We start from the raw sequence: 21,798 nt of genomic DNA, 5'->3' as shown, positions 1-21,798 counted from the left end.
ATCACCACACCACCACCTCCATCACTTTCATTACCACTATCACTAACACTACACCACCACTACACCACCACCACCACCACCATCACCACACCACCATCACCACACCACCACCATCATCACCATCACCACACCACCACCACCATCACCACCACCACCAACACCACACCACCACCATCATCACCATCACCACACCACCACCACCATCACCACCACCACCAACATCATCACCATCACCACACCACCACCACCATCACCACACCACCACCACCACCACCACCATCACTATCATCACCACCACCACCACCATCACCACCACCACTACCACCATCACCACACCACCACCACCACCACCATCACCACAACCACCACCATCATCACACCACCACCACCATCACCCCCGTCACTATCACTACCACTATCACTACCATTCACTATCACTACACCACCACTACACCACCACCACCACCACCATCACCACACCAACACCATCATCACCATCACCACACCACCACCACCATCACCACACCACCACCTCCATCACTTTCATTACCACTATCACTAACACTAACACTTCCACTACCATCCTCAACATCACCATCACCACACCATCACCATCACCACCGTCACTATCACTACCACCACCACTACCACCACCATCCTCACCATCAACATCACCATGACCACACCACCACCATCACCACTGTCACTATCACTACCACCACCACTACCACCATCACTTTCACTACCACTATCGCTACCACCATCGCTACCACCACCATCATCACCATCACCACACCACCAACATCACTATGACCACCACTACCATCATCACCATCACCACCATCACAACAACCACCACCACCACCATCACTATCACCACCATCACCACACCACCACCACCACCACCATCACCACACCACCATCACCACACCACCACCATCATCACTATGACCACCACTACCATCATCACCATCACCACCATCACAACAACCACCACCACCACCATCACTATCACCACCATCACAACAACCACCACCACCACAACAAACCACCATCACAACAACCAACACCATCATCATCGTCACCACCATCACCACCACAACCACCACCATCACAACAACCGCCACCACATGGTGGTTCACATACCTTTTCCTTCGACTGTGTACATGAACAGAACAAGGGTTTTTATTCTTTATTGATTTCTGTCTCTGTCAGCAGCTGAGTTAAAACAGCCTGAGGATCAGTGAACTCATGATATGTGTTTAAATCTGATATCAGATATTTCTAAATATACAGATATCAGAGAGCAGCAGGTGTAACGAGCTCTCAGCTGTCAGTTATGCGACCACATGTGTCGCTGGGTGACCACATGATGCCGTCATGTGACCTTAGTGTGCAGTTAGAGCCCGGAGCATCACCTCCACATGCTGCAGTATTTTTACCCCATAAAGCTGGCATTGTGCATCTGATTAAAGCCCTCAGCAGCCAATCAGAGCGGAGGTTGGGGCATGTTTGAATGTTGGTATAAAAGCGGCCTGAAGTTGAGTCTGTGTGAACGTCTGCTGTCTCCTCAGCGAGGTTCTACTGTCTCCACCACCTGGACGCTCGTCTGAACGCTGTGAGGCAGAGAGCGAGCGACCGAGCGACTGCACAACCCACGCCACCTGTGAGCAAACCTCCTTTACTTATACCTAATATTACTCATGTTACTGTGTACTTCTACTGCGTTTCAGAGGCACACGTGGTACTTTTTACTGCATGTGTTTAACAGCTACTTTAAGGTTTAACTCATCACAGAGTACTTTTGTTCTGAGTGCAGTACTTTTACTTTAAAGCACCTCAGTACTTCTGTGTTGCTGCGATGTTCAGGTGGTTACCAGGACGACCCAAGTTACTGATCACTCAGACTGGGTGTGTTTGTTTCCCTCACAGGCGTCTCTGGGCTCAGCCCCATCACTCTCCTCTGCAGACTCTCTGATGACCGCTGGTCGTCGGCGCTCTTCAGGTAAGTTCACGTCACCTGCCTCGCCCTTTCAGTTTCATACCTGTTCACACTGAACATGCTCCTTAAACTGGAATCAATGTGGGCTTTAGTGTGTGTGTGTTTCTGTGTGTGTGTGTGTGTGTGTGCGGCTGTGTTGGTGTGTTTGCAGTTGTTTCTGTGATGGTGGCGACGCCTGAGAGGATCGAGCTGGAAAACTACCGCCGGAGCTCGACGAAGATGGAGACGGAGCTGCTGGAGGAGCCTGAGGGCCCCGAGGAGCCCGAGGAGGTCTCTGAGGAGACCCTGAACCGGTTCAACCTGAGCCTGGACGAGAAAATCAACCACAGGTCCAGGTGAGAGTCAACCCCGTATGGAAGGTCTTTAACGCCAGGGAAAGGTAGAAACTCTTGAAATATCAAAAGTAATAGAGACACACGAGGAGACAAACTAGAGACATATAAACCTTTTTATGTTACAGTTAAAAGGTACTAAAACTCCAAATTGACTTTTTAAGTTACAAATGTAAAAGTTACAAGTCCAGTTGCCCTAAGTTAAACTGCATTTGTAACTTTAAACATCCCAATTTTAAATGTTAAAATCATGTTTGACTTTATAATTCAAAATCATAATAAACATCAAAATTATAACTTTTTATGGCATCATTCATCAAAACTAATCAGAAGGATGTTTTTGATTTTGTTGGCAGTATTGGTCAGAGCTATTTAACCCCAGTTAAATTAATAATTAATAATTAATATGCCTATGAAATAAAACCTGGAATAAATAAATGAGGCAATAAATATATTTTAAAAATATAATAAATAAATAGCTTTTTAATTTAAAAAGGAGCTTTTTCAAAGGATTTTTATATATTTCATAAGCCCACATTCCCCGAAATCAATAAAAATCCTTTGTCTGTGATTTCAGTTCAGAGTCTGAGATGGAGGAGGACGAGGAGGAGGACAGCGGTCGCCCTCGAGTGGCTTCAGAGGAGGCCAAAGCTTCATGGGGGGAAGCTCTGAAGCTCCACCTGAAGGACGAGGAGGAGGAGGAGGAGGAGGAAGAGGAGGAGGAGGAGGAGGACGAGGACGAGGAGGAGGGGGACGAGGAGGAGGAGGACGAAGACGAGGACGAGGAGGTAGATGAAGAGGAAGGAAGCAGTGAGGTGCAGTCCAGTGACGGTGAGTCATTTTTTGTGTTACCTGCTTTCTGTCTGTAGTTTGAGTCCTCTGCTGGTTGTTGTTGTTGTTGTTGTTGTTGTTGTGTTTTCTTATGATGTTGTGATGTCGTGCTGTGTCTCCCCCTGCTGGTAGAGGGGGAGTACAGCCCCTGGGACATGGAGCGACGCTCGGGCTTGTGGCTCCTGTTAGAGGAGGAGACAGGTAGAATCCAAACTTACCAAACTACATTCATAAAAACATGAAATTTAGATGAGCATCACCGCATTAACACACAGCATTAAGCTGATTTCTGTGCTGTCATGTGACCATTTTAACAACACAAATATTATTTTAACCAGCTGCAGATCAGCTGTTTGTTTAACACGGTTTGTTTTCGCAGTAGCAAAGAAACACTGAGAGGAAAAGGCTGATTTTTTCTGTAATCACTGGGGGAAAATAATCTTGATGCCTCACCAATATGTGTTACAAATGGAGGTGTGGAGGAAGAGGAGGCTGTTTGCCTAATCACAGACACTGAGCATTATGGGAAATGTAGGATCCAGTGTTTTATAGTCAGGAGTCACCACCTCAGCCCCCCAACACCCCCACAATACAACACCTGAAAGAAAGAATAGTTTATATTTATGTTGCTGTTTGAAAGCCTTTTGCACTTGGCTTCTATAATCTACCTGCCATGTGTAAACTCACCGCGTTGTTTCTTTCTTTTTTTCCTGGTACCTAAATTTAACGCCCTCTGTGGGAATCTGTCATTTTTTACTAAATTACGATTTAAACAAAACAAATTATAAATGTGGAGTTTTGTTGTCGCCTAATTTTGATTTGAAATATTTATTTTTCCCTCAGAGGAGAAGTTTTCTCTCGTCTCTCAGAACGTCTCCTCAGCAGCAGGAAGTGACATCACACACTGTGACACACCTGTGGAGCCTGACTCCACCTCCAGCTTGCTGCCCTCTGCACCTCCATCTGAGACTCCGCCCTCCACCGCCTCCTTCGTCACCACGCCAGACTCCGCCCCCGACCGAGACACAGTTCTGCCAGTGATGCTCACACCTGTCGGCGTCATGGGAACGGCTGCTCAGAGACACGCTCTCCTACAACATGCTAGGGGGCGGGGCTCGTTTGACGATATCAGCCCCGAACTGCCGCCAAAGAAGCCCCTCCTTCTGCAGGAGAGAGGGGCGGAGCCAGAGGAGGAGGGGGCAGCATCAGAGGGGGTGAGGAGGAGGAGGAGACAGAGAGGAGCCCGCAGCCTCCCCCCTCGACTCCTCCTCCCACCTCTGCAGGGGGGGGGCAGGGCTCTCCTCCTCCAGCTGAAGGGGCTCAGAGAGGCTCCATCCCCTGTACAGGTAGGAGCAGAAGGGGGCGGAGCCAGAGCCCTGTGGAGGTCGGTGTTCTCTGGAAACAGGAAGGAGAAGAAGTGGGGCGGGACTTTACCTGCAGAGAGGGTGAAGAAGGACCCAGCCAATCAGAGGAGAGCTGCAGGTGATGATGTAATAAATAAACACATATAGACAGAGTGAGGTCACAGTGATGAGGTAATGATTGTACTTCCTGTGTCTTCAGACGCGAGAGGAGGTCTGACAGAAGAGTCGGATCTGGACTCATCGGATCTGCTGCAGAGGTGTTCGCTGAAACCCAGAAACAATGTAAGACTCAAACACACAGCAACTCACAGCACCTTCACCACAGGGTCCAGGGTCTGAGTGTCCAGGGTCTGAGGGTCCAGGGTTTGAGTGTCCAGGGTCTGAGGGTCCAGGGTCTGAGGGCACAGGGGTCTAAGGGACTGGGGTCTAAGGGTGCAGGGTCTGAGGGACTGGGGTCTAAGGGTGCAGGGTCTGAGGGTCCAGGGTCTGAATGACCATGGTCAGAGGGTCTAGGGTCTCAGGGCGCAGGGTCTGAGGGTCCAGGATCAGAGGGTCCAGGGTCTGAGGGACTGGGGTCTAAGGGTACAGGGTCTGAGGGTCCAGGGTCTGAGGGTCCAGGGTCTGAGGGACTGGGGTCTGAGGGTCCAGGGTCAGAGGGTCCAGGTTCTGATGGTCCAGGGTCTAAGTGTCTGCACAGCTGTGGTAAACCCTCAGGTGTGAGTTGATCTGGAGGAAACATGTACAGGCTGAATAACAGCGACCCGAGAATCAAACCCTGGGGGACTCCACACTCAGATTTATGCCTTCAAGATCTGATCTGAACCACACCCTCCCCCCATATTATCACCATCTCCACTAAGATCCTGTTGTGTTTTACATGCTGAGTTCAGGATCAGACTAATAACTGGATTCTGGATCTTGTTCTGGTGTTCGTAGCTGCGTTTGGAGCTCTTCGACCTCACGTCTCAAATCCAGAAGGTCACAATAAAAGAGGAGGAGGAGGAGAACCAGGAGGTATCAGCTTTCCTAGATTTAGGTGTGCTGAGTGTTTAGATTTTCGTGCTGGTTTAGTTTTCAGTGATTTGTACTGACCAACAGCTGCAGACTTGGACTTGGACTTGCTGAGACGTGACGTGTTTTGAACCTGGTGAGCTCCCAGAATATTTATATTATCTGACCTCTGCATTGAAACAATGTTTGCTGTCAGTAAATAGCTTCAACAGCCAAATGTCCAAAAGTCCTTCAGTCTGACAGTCAGCACACATGAAAGACTCGACTTCCATTGACGGACAGGAGACTTTTCTCCTCTAACTTGATACTAGACTGACTCGACTGATTTAAGACTTGTTCTTGTCTTGACTTACTGACTTTCTTGAGCCTTGACGTGGACCGGATCACTGACTGGAGACTAGACTAGAATATTTTAGTACCGTGTTTGTTGAGACCCGAGGTCTAAATCCATCTTTAAACGTCTTTATGTCCTCCGTGTCTCTCAGCCTGCCTATGTTCCTCACGCTCTGGCTTTTAAACGAGCGTACGCCATCAAGGTACAGACCCGTTATCATGAAACCAGTTTGGGTGGTGGTCTAACAACCTGCAGTCCAGTCTCTCTGGTAGATGTCCTGTAACGGATCCACACTGTTGTTTCAGAGACGCTCTCGCAAGGACAGAGTCCCCCTCCAGGACTCTGAAGGACGGTCCTCTTGTACCACAGAAGTGGTGGGGGTCCTGGTCCAGCCGAAGGAGCCGTCTAGTCTGAGCGTAAAGGAGGAGACCATGTTCCAGAGGGGACGAGAGGACGAAGACCTGGATGCCAAAATCACCCGACGAGTTCAGAGAGCTGTTAGAAGAAAGGCCAAACAGGAGCAGCTGAAGAGACTCCACAAAGCTCAGGTGAGTTCCCTGAGACAGTCAGTGTAAAGACCAGGTCCCCGTGAGGACTGAGACACATGGTTGTCTTCACTGACTATGAGATCTGGTTCAAAGCTCCCTCACAAACGGGACTTTGAGTTGAGCTCTTACTGAAGTTTCCCTCTTTTACTCATCAGTTCTGAAGTCATCTTACACTCTTTCTCAGTTGCTTTGGTGCATTTCTCGAATCATCCTTAACATTTGCAAAACAGTAAGTGCATTTCTCAAAACATGTAGTACAAACGGCACAACACAGTGGATTACCTGCAAAAGCCCATAACTTGCTCAAAATCCTTAGTCTATCTCTCAAAAGCAAATCTTTATTTCATTGAACTTGTCAGTGCCTCAGATCGACAAGTCCTTGCGTCTCGTTTATGAACAAGCAAGTCAAAATGTTTAGCCATCTTGTCAATATAACTGTGTACTCTGTAAGTATTTTCTGATGTACACAGTTATACATTGCAGGAGAGAGGACAGGAATCTGTAATTTGTTGACAGAGCATGTCATTGTAATACAGAAAAGAAAGAGACAGGACTGTTGCCTGTTGTATCACAGATTCTCTTCCACATCACAACAGATATCTTCATCAATTCAGGACACATTTACAAAATAATTCAAATAGACATGTATAGAATGTCTATCTATATATACATTCATATATATACATACTTAAGCCCTAATCAAATATTTTTTTTCTCTGTTTTCCTGTGATAACAGGATAATTTTCTCGTGATTTCAAGATAACCATAATGGTAATTATAGTGTGGTTTGCAGTATCATTGGTTAGCTCATTTGGTAGAGCACAGGACTTATAGTCTTACTGTAAGGTTTTGTGTTCAATCAATTTAAAAAATATATATTTTTCATAATCCTCTTCAACAATTAATTATTCCGTTCTCAGGAGAAAACAACATTCCTTATATATATATATATATATACTGTTCACTGGTATTTATGGTATTGTGGGAGAATGGTCTGAGTGTTGCTACTGTGGTGTTGTTGTCTATACTTACTTTGTTTATGGTCCGTTGATCTGAGAAATACACCAAAGCGACTGAGAAAAACTGTAAAGCACTTCTGTTTTTAGTTTAACCAGCGAAGTTAGTCCTTCAGCCCAGCAGGTGGCAGCAGAGTCAAAGGGACCCTGAACCAGCTTTAATCTGTTGGGTTTGGGTCAGATGACCTCAGGTCGGTTCGGTTTGTTTTTGGTGTGAAAGCTGTCCATCAAACTCAGACCGAGGGCCACCTGAGAAGGACTTCATGTTTCTTCCTCTTGATTTGTTTGTTAAAAGTCAACATGGTAAACATGAACCGGACCAGAACTGAAAGGTCTGGACCAAATGAATCAGCTACAGGTGAGACAGGTGAGAGTCTGGTCTCTGCTGGTTTCAGATGATCCAGAGGCAGCTGCAGCAGGTGGAGGAGAAACAGAGACAGCTGGAGGAGCGAGGAGTGATGGTGGAGAAAGCTCTGAGAGGGGAAGCAGGTACAAATAAACACATATACAGTATATAAACACAAATAAACACATATACAGTATATATATACAAATAAACACACATATACAGTATATATATAAACAAATAAACACATTATACAGTATATATAACCCTAACCCTTGATTGATTGGTTGATCTCAAACATGCCAAACTCACCTCAGGTCTGCTGAGACAGTAACAGCTGAATTCACCATGAATGTGACAAATCAAATCAAATCAAATATGAATAAAATGACGATCTGGTCAAATGTGCAGACTAAAATACTGAACAGTCTTTGTCTGAATGTGCGAATGAAACTACAAGCAGGTAAACAAGTGCTGTCATACAGGTGACTGCATCGTGTAACCAATCAGCTTCTAGTTTCTGAACCTGCACATTATCAAGTAAATGAAGTAAAGAAGGATTTGACTGAACTCACCTGTATTTCTGTCAGATTACTGGGGAGACAACAACGACGGGCAAGACATCGAACTTCACCTGGGAGGTTAGTTCACCTGGTAGTAGTATCACTATAGTATACTAAAGCAAAGTACATTATACTGCAGCATGTGAGGGGCAATACCAGACACGTTGTACATTACATGGTTGTGAAGACTAACTGTTTGGGTTGGAGACTAACTGTTGGTCTGAAGACTAACTGGTTGGTTTGTAGACTAACTGGTTGGTTTGCAGACTAACTGGTTGGTCTGAAGACTAACTGGTTAGGTTGTAGACTAACTGGTTGAGTTGCAGACTAACCCGTTGGGTTGCAGACTAACTGGTTGGTGTGAAGACTAACTGGTTAGGTTGTAGACTAACTGGTTGAGTTGCAGACTAACCCGTTGGGTTGCAGACTAACTGGTTGGTGTGAAGACTAACTGGTTAGGTTGTAGACTAACTGGTTGAGTTGCAGACTAACCCGTTGGGTTGCAGACTAACTGGTTGGTGTGAAGACTAACTGGTTAGGTTGTAGACTAACTGGTTGAGTTGCAGACTAACCCGTTGGGTTGCAGACTAACTGGTTGGTGTGAAGACTAACTGGTTAGGTTGTAGACTAACTGGTTGAGTTGCAGACTAACCCGTTGGGTTGCAGACTAACTGGTTGGTGTGAAGACTAACTGGTTAGGTTGTAGACTAACTGGTTGAGTTGCAGACTAACCCGTTGGGTTGCAGACTAACTGGTTGGTGTGAAGACTAACTGGTTAGGTTGTAGACTAACTGGTTGAGTTGCAGACTAACCCGTTGGGTTGCAGACTAACTGGTTGGTGTGAAGACTAACTGGTTAGGTTGTAGACTAACTGGTTGAGTTGCAGACTAACCCGTTGGGTTGCAGACTAACTGGTTGGTGTGAAGACTAACTGGTTAGGTTGTAGACTAACTGGTTGAGTTGCAGACTAACCCGTTGGGTTGCAGACTAACTGGTTGGTGTGAAGACTAACTGGTTAGGTTGTAGACTAACTGGTTGAGTTGCAGACTAACCCGTTGGGTTGCAGACTAACCCGTTGGGTTGCAGACTAACCGGTTGGGTTGCAGACTAACTGGTTGGTGTGAAGACTAACTGGTTGGGTTCCAGACTAACTGGTTGGTCTGAAGACTAACTGGTTGGGTTCCAGACTAACTGGTTGAGTTGCAGACTAACTGGTTGGGTTGCAGACTAACTGGGTGGTCTGAAGACTAACTGGTTGGGTTCCAGACTAACTGGTTTGGTTCCAGACTAACTGGTTTGGTTCCAGACTATCTGGTTGAGTTGCAGACTAAGTGTTGCTCTGAAGACTAACTGATTGGTTTGCAGACTAAGTGTTGGTCTGAAGACTAACTGGTTGGTCTGAAGACTAACTGGTTGGGTTCCAGACTAACTGGTTTGGTTCCAGACTATCTGGTTGAGTTGCAGACTAAGTGTTGGTCTGAAGACTAACTGGTTGGTTGGAAATCTTTGTTCTTGTTTTGGTGACCTGTCTGGTTCTTCTGTCTTGTTACTAAGTTGATGCACACCTTGCAGCCAATCACAATCCAGTATTCTCAGTACTATATTTATACCACAGTGGCACCATGTAGTAGTACTACAGTACTACACTCTATTAAATTATACTACTCTGTACTGTACCACACATACTGACCTCCACTTGACATACTATAGTATACTGCAGTGTACTTCTATACTGTACAATACAGCACAATTATAATATACAATACTGTGTATATTCTGGATAACCAGTCGGTCTCGCTCCCTGTAGGACTGGGTAAACTGGATAATCCGGCCCTGATGCAGCAGTGGTTCCAGTTGGTCCAGCAGAAAAACTCTCTGGTTCGATATGAATCTGAACTCATGATTTTGTGAGTATCTGACCTTTAAATCAAGCATCAGGTTCAGGTTTACCAGGATGATTCAGGACTGGATCTGGTTTTCTGGTCTCTGCTGTGTTTCAGTGCTCGGGAGTTGGAGCTGGAGGACCGACAGAGTCGACTGCAGCAGGAGCTCAGAGAGCGGATGGCCGTGGACGGTAACATCACACTGTTTCTGATATAAATCCTTAAAACTGTCCTCAGGAGATAAACACCATTTAACACACGATGCTGTATCCATAGAAACATCAGAGAGTAACAGATCAGCTAGGTGGCGACTCACGTAATCATTTAGAGATTTAGATCAGCTCATAACAGAACAGAAGTGACGTCTAACTCTAGATTAGATTTTTAGATTCTAAAGAAATTTTTTTCAACATCAGTAGGTTGGACAGGATCTGCTGTACGGACAGAAAAATTTGTGTGAAACAGGTTTGCAGGGGTGGAGGCTTCTTTACCTCCTCGTACAACCTGGATTCCTCTCTACATTCATAGACAAAAACACTCATACTTTTAGGATTTTAGACTGGGAGGTTTTGAGGAGGTCCGAGGTGTGGATGAAGACCACCTGATCCATAATATAGCCATGTGTTGGTGCAGACGTAAGGCACGTAGAGTCCGTGGTTTGAATGCTTCTCCAGATATTAAAGACTATCCGGTGAAACAGTCTGGTGAATATTAACCCTGTGTGTCCGGTCTGTCCTGGTTGTGTGCAGACCACCTGAAGGAGGACTGGGAGCTGCTGGAAGAGCGTCTGATCCTGGAGGAGATGTTGGAGGTGGTGGAGCAGAGAGACTCCCTGGTGTCTCTGCTGGAGGAACAAAGAGTGCAGGAACGGCAGGAAGACCAGGACCTTGAGGAGGTCATGATGAACCGAGGAATGGGACTCAGCTGGACCTGAACCTGGGGGGTTTTCTGTAAAAACCTGAACTGGTCTGCAGTGATGTCATAATAACTACAAAACTGACTTTATCGAAGCAAAGATTGATGTCAAAACCATTTCACGTTACTGTGATTCCATGAAACCAGGAAAACCTTCCCAACAGTCCAGACCTGTTTCTGGACCTGATCTGAAGCGGACTTGTGGAAACCCAAACCAAACTTCAGTCCTTCTTCTTCCAATCAAATGTGCCAGGTCAGGCCCAGAACAATAGCTTCCCAACTGAGTTTGACTAATTGTTCAATAAATTAACTGAATAAATTTAAATGAACTCCTTTGTGATGACGGACATCAGACCTGATGAGTCTGCAACAGTTTCTGACACTGGATGTTAGCTAATAAGCTAAAATAGCTTCCCCTCTTTTGACTCTCCGGCTTGCCGTCCTGTCAGGATGGCTTGCTGGGTAAATGCAGCTGGTGTGTGAACTCGGCACGTCTCTTTAAAATTAAACACCAGAATTTAAAAAGTTTAAATAAACTAAATTATGTTTAAACTAGTTGTTCTGACGGTTAGCATATCCACCAGCCAGCAGGGGGCGCTGCTCGGTTACTGTCAGTCACCTCCATTGGAACCATTTAGATCTCTTTTGATCCAACAACACATGGAGCACGTGGCGTTTGCTGTTGAGCTAATCCCTAACATGCTAGTTTGATGGAAACATGCTAGTGCTAGCCAGCCATAATAGCCTGCCAAATTAGCTAGCACGCGTGACGTAGTGCTAACTACCAGTTAGGGGAGCATCTATGTTCTGTATGTTCTTATTATGAAACATTAAGAGACCTTCAAAGGGTTTTATGTTCGCAGCAACTCGCTCCTCTCCTGGCCTCGCCCGAACCCGGTCTGTCCTGGTCTGAACCGCTGCAAATCACCCAGTACTGTATTCCCTGTCGTCAGTCTGGCCTCCGTCGGTCTCAGAGACTGTGTTCGGACCCAGTCCATGTTCACAGGGAGGCTGCTGAGCCTGGTTCCCTAGTGCGCTCAATCGGCTCTGGTCTGGTACTAAGTCTGGCGCCCCTCTCCTCGCCCTGGGCCTTAAAACCTCCTCCTCCCAGAGGTCCAAAGCTCCCGTACTAGTGGTGTAAACCAACACCGACCCTCCCCGGGTGCTCCGACCTCCCAGGCCGGGTAGAGTCCGCTAACAGGGTTAGCAGCAGTCCACCGACACGTGACCCAAAAGGTCCGTGTTGCAACAACCCTCTGATACTGCCATCGTTCAGAGTTTCAGGTTTTAGTTGCCGACTGAAGGGGCCCCAGTTTTTTCCAGGTGAAATGTTCAGTTTGTGTTTCCCCAGGTCAGGATGTGGGAGTTAGTTTGTAGCCTACTGATGTTCCTCTGCCTGAAACCCAAACCCTGAGATTGTGGCGAAGACTTTAGACGCTGTCCACAGTGGCTGAACAGATTTTTACCACTGCATTTAAACCGTCCACCCCGCTTCGATCTCTGACATAGGACCCTGGGAGCTCAGGGCTGAGCCGCCTGTACAGCATCTTACAGACTTCAAACCCGTCCTGAGTACAGAAGTGCTTCTGCACACAAGAACACAAATGACTTCCTGTAACCAGAGTAACTGTGTGTGGTGACTGGGCTTCAGCTGTGTTGGTGTTTAATCAAAGATTCAGTATTAAATCGAGGTTCAGCAGGTTATTAAAGTCATTCTGACATTTTGATTATTGTGCCAACTTTATCAGCTGTTGATCAGTTCTACCAAACTTCACCTATCAGCCTTACTTCACCTGATCACCTGACCAATATGTGTTGATTAATCCTGTTCATGTAAAACCATTAAAGTCGTGTGTCTGTGGTGAGCTGATGCTCATAATGCAACTTTAACTGCAGCCTTCTTGGATAATAAAATATTCACATCAGGTTTCTGGTTGTTGGGTTTTATTTCTGTCGGACTGCAGAGTGTCAACGCGGATCAGCTAGAGACCGGATTGTGGACTGCAGTACTCTGTGATCAGGTCACATGGCACAGCAGTCTGTGATCCCACAGGTGCTCTGAATGAAACAAGGTTTAACCCAGTTTTAGATGACGATCTCATCTCAGTTCTTTAAACGGTGATCCAGTTCCTGTAAGGTCCATCTGAGTGCAGTGTTTTCAAAAACCCTGCTCTAACCTGCTGCAGAGGCTGGCTGGGTGATCTAAACAATAGCTTTGAAAAGGAAACCCTGACATTAAATCTCAGTGGCCTTCAGGCCATCAGTCAGACGGGTCGAACCCTGGATGTTAGAAACTGAAAAGCCCAGTCCCAGTCAAAGTCATTTACCACGCTGGACTTCTACATGTCCTCACAGACTGCAGCGGTTCATTTAGTTAGACCGCCGTGGTCGCCACACTGGGGCAATGTAAAGTAAGTTCTGTGGCCTCGACACCATCTTCCTGAAAACTCCTTTGAGAATTAGCCAACGGTTACAGAGAGCCAACGACTGACACTGATACAGATTCCAAACAGCAGCTAGCGTGTCACATGGAAGCAGCTCGACTTCAGGTTGTTCAGCTGCCCCTCGGCAGAGATCCTCTCTATCAGAATAATAGGAAGGAAACACAAACAGGTTTCTGTCTCTGCAGATGAACAGCAACACTTTTCATTTGCTCTGTAATTAGTATTCAGACGCAGTGACATTTACTTTCATCAATAAGGCGACAGTCTCAGTGTCACATGTTAGTTCCTTTGTCCGCAGGAACCTGCAGCAGCTGAAAATAAACTCTGCTCACGCGTTCAGTTCTTCCTTTAACTCCTCTGCAGCCTCCTTAGTAAAGTGTTTGACGCTCGCGTCGTGTTCAACATCTGTAGCACTGAACACCTGTGAAGGTGCTGCTACACCTGAGAATGGGTATTTCAGCAGCCGGTGAGACCCAACAGGACCTGGTTCAGTGCTGAATATCTGAATATGAGACCAGTTATGAACGTAAAAAGAAACCATCTGTTCCTGCAGGTGGACTTGAGCCCAGGTCCTTCAGCTGGAAGGCAGGAACACTAACCATTAGTCCACAGAGAACGAAGGAACAGGGTTCATCATCACTTCTTAGAGACAAAATTAAACAATACAGAGACGTTAGAACAGCAGATCTGCTGCAGTCCCTGACATTACAGCATCTTACACTTTGCTGTATTCCAGAGTTTCAAATTGAATTTCACAGATCAACAGACCGACCAATCACAGCGCAGCACGGCGGCTCCATACAAACTTTATTCCTTAAATCCTGAAGAGACAAAAAAAAAAACCAGTCGCAGTGAAAAGTACAGAAAAACTCTGAATCTACAAGACAACAACAAACTAAGGCCCCGCCGGACCGGTAGCCAATCAGAGTTCAGCGTCCATAGTCTGAGCTTGTGATCAGTGAAGTCCTGGTTCCAGAGCTCTGCGCTGCAGACGGTGCAGGAGGGCCAGGAGCTCCTGTGGAACAACAGGCGACGAAGCCTCCTGGGTCTGTTTGGAAGCTTTGAGTTCAAAGGTTCTGAGGTTCGAGTCTGAGGCAGTCTGCAGGAAGAGCAACTTCCGATTTCACAGCGACACCACTTCCTGTGTACACGAGGAAGTTCAGCCCCTGACAGAGACAGTGATGGTGCGCTAACACAGCGCCGAGTCTGTCCTCAACTGCTCCAGGACCTGTTTCAGACTCTCCCTCAGGACCAAAACCTCATGACACATGAACAGCTGACCTCATCAACGAGGACCAGGACCCCCGCCTGCAGACCTGATCCTGATTCTGATTTGTAGTTTTTTTACATATTGTAAATAAACTGATTGAGATGAACACGCTGCCATGTGCACGTGATGTTTACGATGACAAACGTGTTTGTTCATGTGACTGTAAATATATAACGAGTCAAACACGTCAGAGTGTTTTATCTGGTCCTCGAAGTCTCTGCAGACCTTTGGTCCACTCTCTGGTTGTAAGCTTGAATTAGGCGCTTGATCTTCAGCGTTCTCTCTCTCGCCATAAACATTTAAACATTTACTTTCTCTGGAACAACAGAAGAAGATCACAGCAGGGCTGCAGCGCCTCCTGTATGTGGGGCCACACAGATCCAGATGTCATTACTGGGCACCCTGAACCTCCTTAGTCCTCCTCCTGATGATGCCAACAGGCTGAAACCCAAACAGAACCCAGACCACCCAGCAGTCCTGGCTCTGAGGCTGCATCAAAATAAAATAATAGTAAATAATAAAAATAAACTCATTTAAACTGATGTTCCTTATTCAGACCTGATGCTGTTCTCATGCCTGTCAGTCAGGGATCAGGGCCGGTGCTCGTGTTGAGGTGGATTAATGACTCTGAGCTCATCAACAAGGCCAGCAGGTGACTCATTAACTTATTTACTGCAACATCTGTTGTTCGATGACTGCAGGACTCTGCGTGCTGATTGGTCCATTGGTATAACCACAAAGTGTTCCACCAATGATGGATCCAGCTCGCACAGAGGCACACTGACCCTGGACCTGAACCTGGACCACTGGCTTATCAATAAACACAGCAGATGGGAAATATGGGAAGATGACGTCATCACGTTCACGTTCACGTTCGTGCTGCAGGGGGCCGTCAGCAGGACCTTCCTCATCCTGGATCTGCTGCTCGTCTTCATCACCGCTCCCGGTCTGAGGACGTGGCAGACCTATGGGCGGGACCGCGACCAGGGACGCAGCTGGGACTTTCCTCACCGAGGACTCGCTCCTTCCGCGGCCAACAGCCAATGAGAAGCCAGTGCGATGACCAAGCCCTCTGACGTCATTGAAGTGAAGTCATGAAGTGGACCAATCGCAGCGGGAGAAGTGTTCCAGCCGGCCCCGGATTGGCTGCGGGAGGACGGGAAGTGTTTGTGTGATGGTCGGAGGAGAGAAGAGAGCCGCGAGCCCAGCAGGACAGGAACAGCGTCCAGGTGCACGAGCTCCAGCCACGCAGGTGAGAGCTCAGCTGTTTGTGGGTGTGTCTGTGAGCTGTGCTGGTTTTTACGGGACTGGCTGACGAACCAGAACCAGCTCCAGTCTGAGGACCGGAGGATCTGAGCCGTCCTCAGTCCCCGCAGGTTAACGGTCTCTCTCTCCATTTGGATCCCGGTGTGCGTGTTTTTACCGCGGGACAGACTCTGGTGGGTTTTCACTGCTTAGGAAGAGACCTGCTGGGTTTCAACATCACGGCGAGTCTCGATCCATTCAGGCAGGAGAAACTGGCTGCAGATGAAATAAAAGTGTTCACAGGATGAAACCTGAGTAAGAAGTACTTCGGTAGAAGTATCTCTACTGTAAAATATACTCGGTCCTGTAATGAAGAAAGTATCAGAGATCAAAGTAAGCAGTACTTTAATCTTACGTGATGTACTGTTGGGCTTTAATCTGTGAAGTGATCGTTTATTTCCGCTTCAGCTGGAAGTACTATCATTCCCTCTGACATGCAGTACAAGTACACACTCGGTAAAACAGCATGAAGTACCTGTGAGTAAAAATACTTCATTTCCAGCACTGCTGCAGCGTTTCTAGAGCAGTAATTTAATGTTACTTCATATACTGGTATAGTATTTATATCCATTATACACGCTCTGCATGGCGTACAGTGGACAGATACTTCAGTTAAAGTACCACGTGACCCAGAGCGTTCCCACAGTTCCTTTAGTTCAGATCAGTCAGCCTGCGTCTCAGTTTCTCCTCACAGCTCATTGTCAGAACGAGAGAGATGAAATGTCCTGTGGCTGAGAACAGCCTGCCGTCCGCTCTGTGGATTTATACTGCTGGTTTTTGGACACGTTTCAGATTAAAACATTAAAGATAATTCCTGCATGAAGGGTTAACCCGCTGCGGTTCTGACCCGTGCAGGTCCGACATGTCCCCGTGGCCCTGTCAGCCCTGACCCCTCTGAGTCTCTGTCCCGCAGGATGATCCGCCCTCTGCTGATGTGCGTCGTCCTCTGCGTCGTCTCCGGCAGCAGCAAACCCACAGAGAAGAAGAGTCGGGTTCACGATGAGGAGCCTCTCAGCCTCGTCGAGCACGACGACCGCAAGAACTACGACTACGACCACGAAGCCTTTCTGGGTCGAGATGAGGCCAAAACCTTCGACCAGCTGCCCCCGGAGGAGAGCAAGCGGCGGCTCGGGTGAGTTCAGACGCCGCCGGCCTGTCGGCTTGCTGCTGTCGGTCATCTCTCTGTGTGTTTGAACAAAACGCCGCCGTGTCTCCCTGCAGCATCATCGCGGAGAAAATCGACGGGAACAAAGACGGCTTCATCTCGGAGGAGGAGCTGAAGGTTTGGATCAAATCCGCTCAGAAGAAGCACATTTACGACAGCGTGGAGCACCAGTGGAAAGACTTCGACGTTAACGGCGACGGGCTGATCAGCTGGGAGGAGTACAAGAACGTGACGTACGGCAGTTACCTGGGTAAAGAGCGCACCGGCCTGTTTCACCCCGTCACACTCCGAGTGAGCCTCTGATCACTAACCTGACCCGTTTCCTCTGACAGACGACCCTCAGGCGGACGCAGAGTATAACTACACCCACATGATGGCGAGGGACGAGAGGCGCTTCAGAGTCGCTGACGTAAACGGAGACATGAGCGCCGACAAGCAGGAGTTCACGGCGTTCCTCCATCCTGAAGATCACGGACACATGAAGGACGTTGTGGTGCAGGTGAGAGTGATGTCACCGAAGTCACTGACACGATGTCACTGACACGATGTCACTGATGTCACTGACACGATGTCACTGATGTCACTGACACGATGTCACTGATGTCACTGACATGATGTCACTGATGTCACTGATGTCACTGACATGATGTCACTGATGTCACTGACACAATGTCACTGATGTCACTGACACGATGTCACTGATGTCACTGATGTCACTGACATGATGTCACTGACACGATGTCACTGATGTCACTGACATGATGTCACTGACACAATGTCACTGATGTCACTGACATGATGTCACTGACACAATGTCACTGATGTCACTGATGTCACTGACACGATGTCACTGATGTCACTGACACGATGTCACTGATGTCACTGACATGATGTCACTGATGTCACTGATGTCACTGACATGATGTCACTGACACAATGTCACTGATGTCACTGACATGATGTCACTGACACAATGTCACTGATGTCACTGACACGATGTCACTGATGTCACTGACACGATGTCACTGATGTCACTGACACGATGTCACTGATGTCACTGATGTCACTGACATGATGTCACTGACACAATGTCACTGATGTCACTGACACAATGTCACTGATGTCACTGACACGATGTCACTGATGTCACTGACACGATGTCACTGACACGATGTCACTGATGTCACTGACACGATGTCACTGATGTCACTGATGTCACTGACATGATGTCACTGACACGATGTCACTGATGTCACTGACACGATGTCACTGACACGATGTCACTGATGTCACTGACACGATGTCACTGATGTCACTGACACGATGTCACTGATGTCACTGACACGATGTCACTGATGTCACTGACACGATGTCACTGACGCGATGTCACTGACGCGATGTCACTGATGTCACTGACGCCACTGACGCGATGTCACTGATGTCACTGACGCGATGTCACTGACGCGATGTCACTGACGCGATGTCACTGATGCCACTGACGCGATGTCACTGATGCCACTGACGCGATGTCACTGATGCCACTGACGCGATGTCACTGATGTCACTGACGCGATGTCACTGATGCCACTGACGCGATGTCACTGATGTCACTGATGTCACTGACGCGATGTCACTGATGCCACTGACGCGATGTCACTGATGCCACTGACGCGATGTCACTGATGCCACTGACGCGATGTCACTGATGTCACTGACGCGATGTCACTGATGCCACTGACGCGATGTCACTGACGCCACTGACGCGATGTCACTGACGCGATGTCACTGATGTCACTGACGCGATGTCACTGATGTCACTGACGCGATGTCACTGATGTCACTGACGCGATGTCACTGACATCGTGGTCACATCACTGAAGTTATGTGATGTCACTGACGCCGTGTGATGTCACTGATGTCACTGACGCGATGTCACTGATGTCACTGACGCGATGTCACTGACATCGTGGTCACATCACTGAAGTTATGTGATGTCACTGACGCCGTGTGATGTCACTGATGTGAGCGCTCACTCTCGCAGGAAACGATGGAAGACATCGATAAGAACGGAGACGGTTTCATCGACCTGAAAGAATACATCGGTAAGAAGTCCTGCACAGATTCTTTCACAGGTTACTGATTCCCCTTCACCTTTACTCAGTCAGCTAATAGGAGCACAGGTAACAACAGAGGTCGTCTCGTCTGTAGGTGACATGTACACTGCGGAGGACGAGGAGGAGGACCCTGAGTGGGTGGCGTCAGAACGTCAGCAGTTTTCTGAGTTCAGAGACAAAAACAAAGACGGGAAAATGGACAAAGAGGAAACTCTGGACTGGATTCTTCCTTCTGATTACGACCACGCTGAGGCCGAGGCCAAACACCTTCTGCACGAGTCCGACGCCAACCAGGTGAGCTGATGGTTTCACTGTGCACCTGTTCACCTGTAACATCTGTAACGCCTGTCACACCTGTTCACCTGTCACACCTGTTCACCTGTCACATCTGTAACACCTGACACACCTGTTCACCTGTCACATCTGTAACACCTGTCACATCTGCACATCTGTTCACCTGACACACCTGTTCACCTGTCACACCTGTTCACCTGTCACATCTGTAACACCTGACACACCTGTTCACCTGTCACATCTGTAACACCTGTTACACCTGTTCACCTGTCACATCTGTAACACCTGACACATCTGTAACACCTTTCACACCTCTTCACCTGTTACACCTGTCACATCTGCACATCTGTTCACCTGACACACCTGTTCACCTGTCACACCTGTTCACCTGTCACATCTGTAACACCTGTCACACCTGTTCACCTGTCACATCTGTAACACCTGTTACACCTGTTCACCTGTCACATCTGTAACACCTGACACATCTGTAACACCTTTCACACCTGTTCACCTGTTACACCTGTCACATCTGTAACACCTGTTCACCTGTCACATCTGTAACACCTGTCACATCTGTAACACCTGTAACACCTGACACACCTGTTCACCTGACACATCTGTAACACCTGACACATCTGTAACACCTGACACACCTGTTCACCTGTCACACCTGTTCACCTGTCACATCTGTTCACCTGTCACATCTGTTCACCTGTCACACCTGTTACATCTGTCACACCTGTCACACCTGTCACACCTGTTACATCTGTAACACCTGTTCACCTGTCACACCTGTTCACCTATAACACCTGTCACATCTGTAACACCTGTTCACCTGTCACATCTGTTCACCTGTCACACCTGTCACATCTGTAACACCTGACACATCTGTAACACCTGACACACCTGTTCACCTGTCACACCTGTTCACCTGTCACACCTGTTCACCTGTCACATCTGTTCACCTGTCACACCTGTCACACCTGTTACATCTGTAACACCTGTTCACCTGTCACACCTGTTCACCTATAACACCTGTCACATCTGTAACACCTGTCACATCTGTAACACCTGTTCACCTGTCACACCTGTTCACCTGTCACACCTGCTGTTTGTGTTTTCAGGATGGGAAACTCACCAAAAAGGAAATCCTGGATAAGTTCGACGTGTTTGTTGGAAGTCAGGTGACGGACTTCGGGGAGGCGTTACTACGACACGACGAGTTCTAGCGATTTTACTTGAATTTATTTTGTTAGGCAGCGGGAGAGGTGGGCTACATCTGGCGGTTTGGTCTGTCACGTTCAGGACTCTCTGCTCCGGCCACCTTTTCACTGGTTGCTGAAAACTGGTTTGAAGTGTTTTTATATTTGTTTTATATTCTCAGAGCACGTCTTGTTTTTTCAAAAGATTTAATGAGAGAAAGAAAGATGTTGGAAATGTGATGAAGGGATGAGTAAAAAGTTGTTACTCTGCGTTTGATGTCAAACTAATTCACAGCAGTGTTTCCTCATTTGCACACAGACTTTCACAATAAAAGTTGAAATGCTCTTTTTGTTTGTTGAACGTGTGATGCTCTGGGGCCTAAGCACCTCCGTGACGCATTATCTAAAGATATAGTTTCCCTGGATGGCATCGCCTTGGCCTCCAGCACCACTGTGAGGAATCTTGGAGTTATCTTTGATCAGGACATGTCGTTTAAGTCTCACATTAAGCAAATTTCAAGGACCGCCTTTTTTCACCTACGTAATATTGCGAAAATCAGGAACATCCTGTCTAAAAATGATGCAGAAAAACTAGTCCATGCATTTGTTACTTCTAGGCTGGATTACTGCAATTCCTAATTATCAGGCTGCTCGAAAAAGTCCATTAAGACTCTTCAGCTGATCCAGAATGCTGCAGCACGTGTTCTGACAGGAACCAGGAAAAGAGATCACATTTCTCCTGTTTTAGCTTCTCTGCATTGGCTTCCAGTAAAATCCAGAATAGAATTTAAAATCATTCTTCTTACCTACAAAGCTCTTAATGGTCAGGCACCATCTTATCTTAAAGAGCTCATAGTAC

At 47.3% G+C, this 21,798-nt stretch overlaps 2 protein-coding genes across 4 annotated transcripts; both read left to right on the top strand.

Moving 5' to 3' along the window:
- The first annotated feature begins 3,320 nt into the window (after window positions 1-3,320).
- wu:fb05h10 (protein-methionine sulfoxide oxidase mical3a) lies at window positions 3,321-13,032 on the top strand. The gene is made up of 9 exons (XM_046039503.1): window positions 3,321-3,366; window positions 4,009-4,647; window positions 4,729-4,811; window positions 6,180-6,422; window positions 7,834-7,927; window positions 8,375-8,425; window positions 10,155-10,254; window positions 10,348-10,421; window positions 10,980-13,032. The coding sequence occupies exons 1-9, from the start codon at window positions 3,321-3,323 to the stop codon at window positions 11,162-11,164; spliced, it is 1,515 nt and encodes a 504-aa protein (XP_045895459.1). The 3' UTR covers window positions 11,165-13,032.
- A 2,941-nt stretch (window positions 13,033-15,973) lies between these two features.
- On the top strand, window positions 15,974-21,285 carry LOC123963419 (calumenin-A-like). 3 transcript variants are annotated; one of them, XM_046040268.1, is made up of 7 exons: window positions 15,974-16,111; window positions 17,078-17,296; window positions 17,386-17,579; window positions 17,662-17,828; window positions 19,371-19,431; window positions 19,538-19,737; window positions 20,862-21,285. In XM_046040268.1, exons 2-7 carry the CDS (start codon window positions 17,079-17,081, stop codon window positions 20,964-20,966), a joined length of 945 nt encoding a protein of 314 aa, XP_045896224.1. In that variant the 5' UTR covers window positions 15,974-16,111; window position 17,078; the 3' UTR covers window positions 20,967-21,285. The 3 variants fall into 3 exon arrangements, with proteins under 3 accessions (XP_045896224.1, XP_045896225.1, XP_045896226.1); XM_046040269.1 differs by lacking the exon at window positions 15,974-16,111 and adding an exon at window positions 16,152-16,298; XM_046040270.1 differs by lacking the exon at window positions 15,974-16,111 and adding an exon at window positions 16,389-16,497.
- Window positions 21,286-21,798: the final 513 nt, after the last annotated feature.

The sequence above is a fragment of the Micropterus dolomieu genome, linkage group LG23 (assembly GCF_021292245.1).
Source record: "Micropterus dolomieu isolate WLL.071019.BEF.003 ecotype Adirondacks linkage group LG23, ASM2129224v1, whole genome shotgun sequence".
Lineage (NCBI taxonomy): Eukaryota > Metazoa > Chordata > Actinopteri > Centrarchiformes > Centrarchidae > Micropterus > Micropterus dolomieu.
Note: the sequence above shows the minus strand (reverse complement) of the source record. Positions and strands in the feature narration are given on the sequence as shown.